Source organism: Pundamilia nyererei, unplaced genomic scaffold (genome assembly GCF_000239375.1).
Source record: "Pundamilia nyererei isolate P.nyererei 1_Seehausen unplaced genomic scaffold, PunNye1.0 scaffold00045, whole genome shotgun sequence".
NCBI lineage: Eukaryota > Metazoa > Chordata > Actinopteri > Cichliformes > Cichlidae > Pundamilia > Pundamilia nyererei.
The window spans coordinates 2,069,955-2,072,320 of NW_005187446.1; the positions used below are offsets into that span (position 1 = coordinate 2,069,955).

Sequence of the window (2,366 nt, forward strand, 5' to 3'; positions counted from 1 at the left end):
GGGTAAGAAGGCTCATGAAGTGATAATGCCACTGCGTCTGTCTGATAAACAGTGTAATGCAGCCACCTGCTGAACTCTCACCATCACGAGCCCTCTCAACATAAATAACCGACCATTGCAGCACTTAGCTGCAAATGTCAGACCTGGTGGGGGTATGTGTCTGGGCATATGGTGTGGGTACGTGTGTGTGCGCGCGCAAATGTGTGTGTATTGTGTATGTGTGTGTGTGTGTGGGGGGGTGTCAACCTGCCACCTGCTGGTTAGTCTGGTGAACCTCGGTTGGCTGTGGGAGATATCAAAGGTAAAATTCCCAATATGGCCTGTAGCATCTTGCTGCCTGCGCTCTCTCTCCTTCTCTCCCTCTGTGCGTTATGATGAGACACATCAAGCTGCAACAAATCTGCAGTCATTGCTCAACCTGCTGCAGCCTGCTCCACTGCCGTGGCCCCCCTACAGGCTGAAAGCTGCCACTGCATGCAGATCTGCACAGACTGAGGAATTGTTTTCATTTCATTCATCTGGTGTAATAAAAGTAAACTGATGTCATTTACTCAAGTCAATTGAATGAAAAGGCAAGTCTGTGAGCTGAATGACAGCAGGGGAGAATCAAGTAGCAGAAATTTAAGATCCTAAATACGCTCACAGATTTCCCTTTTTCCTTCTGATTTTTTTCCTCTCTTTAACTTCTTTCTTGCCACATGTAAAAGTGGATGTATCTGTGTGTCTCAGATTCAGGGCTCGTCCCTCGTCCTGCGTTTTCTCGCTCCATCTCTGTGACAGATGAGCGCAGCCTTAAGAAGATGGGAGTGACCACTGCAGCCGTACCTGACCCCTCCCACGTGACACACAGTCCCATTCGCCTGAACTCAACCCCCGAATGACGCCTCTCTCTCTTTCTCTCTCTCGCTCTCACACACACACACACACACACACACACACACACCTTGCACAGTGCAAACACAACTCAAATACAGTGTCAACATTCACCAGAGTCATGTGATGTCATCTCTCAAATATGAACACACCCATATGCAAACAGCAACATGATCCAACAGACACAGTTTTTTGGGAAAATGCTTTGTTGCTTTCTGGAGCAGAGTATGATATCAATACCTTCTTCTTCTTTTTTGCCTTAAGTTACCGGTTCTAGCTCAGGGAAAAAGTACTTCACTGTTGTTTTTGTATGACTTTAAGAAAAAAAATTGTGAGCTGTAGAAATGTTGGTAGGGAGATTTTGTTACTTTTGGAGAGAGCCGAGCTTGATGTTCTTTCTGTTTTCTGTCTTTGTGTTAAGCTAAACTAACTGGCTGCTGGCTACAGTTTCTAGTATCGATCTCTTCATCTAACTCTCTGCCAAAAAGGAGCACAGAGCAGTTCCCAAAATACTAAACTAATCCTCCAGCACCACCTAAGAATTATTCATTACTTTTTACTTTGTTGATATGAAGTATATTACAGAATGCCGCTCAGATGCACAAGAACACACAAGCGCCTTGTGTCTACTCAGACATTTTGCACAAATAACCTTCAAGTGTCCTCGACAGATTGTAAACACGGTGCATTTCAGCACTTTCTCTCAGTTCCTCGGTTAGAGTGGAGTGCAGGACCCCCAGCAGGGCTCTCCGATTGTTTCCGAGCCCCCAACCAGGAGCGTACAGACAGATGCATAAGGAGTTTAATAGAGTGGATCTAATGAGAGAGCATGAGAGAAGGAGGGTGGGCTGTCAATGCAATGGATCAGCTCCCCCTCCCCACCTCAGCCAATAGGTCAGACCAAATGTATTGACAGAAGGTAGTGAGGCATTGTATTGGTTCCTTGATCGCTTAGCTGAGTGTTGGGCCAAACGCGAGCTAAACTTCAATTATGTATCAACGGGGTGAGAATTTATAACATTATTAGCTCATGTGCATTTAAAGGGAGAATGGGTTCTTGTCACTGGGTGTAATTATGAAAACTGAATAGATGTAAGTTGTATGATAAAGTGTTACGTACTGCTGTTGCCTTTTTTTTGGTAAAATTACTGGATGTTTAAATAGAATCAGATGGAAAATCATATAGATGTTACACTGTATAGTCTTTTATAACAGCTCTGATTAATAAATACAAATTCTCTCTAATGTGATGACTCAGCTGTGTCATGTTTAAACAAAAATAATGGACTCAATCCGCACATTATCAGCCATGTTTGATCAGTATTGATCAGCCGCTGGTATATCACAGACCGCGCACGTAATCTACTCACCAATTTCACACGCGTGTGCCATGTGGAACCAGCTCGAGCAGCAGCGGACGTGAAAATAATCACGCGCTCAGTCCAGACGTTTTCCCCGCTGCAAGACGCCACAGAATCCTGATTGTTTCACAG

The 2,366-nt window shown here is 44.5% G+C and overlaps 1 protein-coding gene across 2 annotated transcripts in view; it reads left to right on the plus strand.

Annotated features, from left to right (window-relative positions):
- The window catches only part of pitpnc1b (phosphatidylinositol transfer protein cytoplasmic 1b), a 20,114-nt gene extending 18,002 nt beyond the window's left edge, over positions 1 to 2,112 (plus strand). For both annotated transcript variants that reach the window (XM_005731990.1, XM_005731991.1), the window contains exon 10: positions 730 to 2,112. In XM_005731990.1, coding sequence (XP_005732047.1) covers positions 730 to 881 — 152 coding nt within the window. In that variant the 3' untranslated portion in view covers positions 882 to 2,112. The remainder of the gene's footprint in view (positions 1 to 729) is intronic.
- The last annotated feature ends 254 nt before the right edge of the window (positions 2,113 to 2,366 follow it).